This window comes from Corapipo altera, unplaced genomic scaffold (assembly GCF_003945725.1).
Source record: "Corapipo altera isolate COAL_440 unplaced genomic scaffold, ASM394572v1 55619, whole genome shotgun sequence".
NCBI lineage: Eukaryota > Metazoa > Chordata > Aves > Passeriformes > Pipridae > Corapipo > Corapipo altera.
Window position 1 is genome coordinate 1 of NW_020892019.1, and position 809 is coordinate 809.

The 809-nt window shown below is 65.5% G+C and overlaps 1 protein-coding gene across 1 annotated transcript in view; it reads right to left on the bottom strand.

The window, feature by feature from the left end:
* Positions 1 to 390: 390 nt before the first annotated feature.
* LOC113942616 (solute carrier family 22 member 20-like) overlaps positions 391 to 809 on the bottom strand; it is a gene marked incomplete at its 3' end in the record, with an annotated part of 805 nt that continues 386 nt past the window's right edge. Inside the window, exons 2-3 of the mRNA XM_027633715.1 lie at positions 659 to 808; positions 391 to 551 (exon numbers count right to left, since the gene is read on the bottom strand). Coding sequence (XP_027489516.1) covers positions 391 to 551; positions 659 to 808 — 311 coding nt within the window. The remainder of the gene's footprint in view (positions 552 to 658; position 809) is intronic.

The following is an 809-nucleotide window of genomic DNA, read 5'->3' on the forward strand; positions in this document are numbered from 1 at the left end:
ATGGGGCACTGGGGGAACTGGGATGGGGGGATATGGGGCACTGGGGGAACTGGGATGGGGGGATATGGGGCACTGGGGGCACTGGGATGGGAGATATGGGGCACTGGGGGAGCTGGGGGGACTGGGACAGGGGGATATGGGGCATTGGGGGAACTGGGACGGGGGGATATGGGGCATTGGGGGAACTGGGGGCACTGGGACGGGGGATATGGGGCATTAGGGGCACTGGGACAGGGGTATATGGGGCATTGGGGGCACTGGGATGGGGAATATGGGGCGATATGGGGGGGATTTGGGGGATATGGGGGAATATGGGGGATATGAGGGGATATGGGGAGATATTGGGGGATATGGAGGGGATTTGGGGGGTTTTGGGGGGGATTTGGGGACGTATGGGGGATGTGGGGGTAAATGGGAGGATCTGGGGGGGGGGATTTGCCCACGCACCTGTCGGAGAGGACCCCGAAGAGTCCTGATCCCAGCAGGATCCCGCCCATGTAGATGGACTGGGCCAACTGCCGCAGCCGCTTGGACTCGCACACCAGGTCCCACTGCCCGGGGGGGACACACGGGGGGTCCGGCACCGCCCCGGCGCCGCCGCGGTGCCCCCATCCCGGGGAGGGGGGTGGCTCTGGGGGGTCCCCCCTCCCTCCCTCACCTCAGTGATGATGGTGTCGGTGAAGACGCCGTCCACGTAGGTCCAACCATCGCGGCACGGCTCGGTGGGCGCGTCATTGGCCGTGCCGTTGGCCATCCCATTGGCCATCCCATTGACCATCCCGTTGGCCATCCCCTTGACCATCCCATTG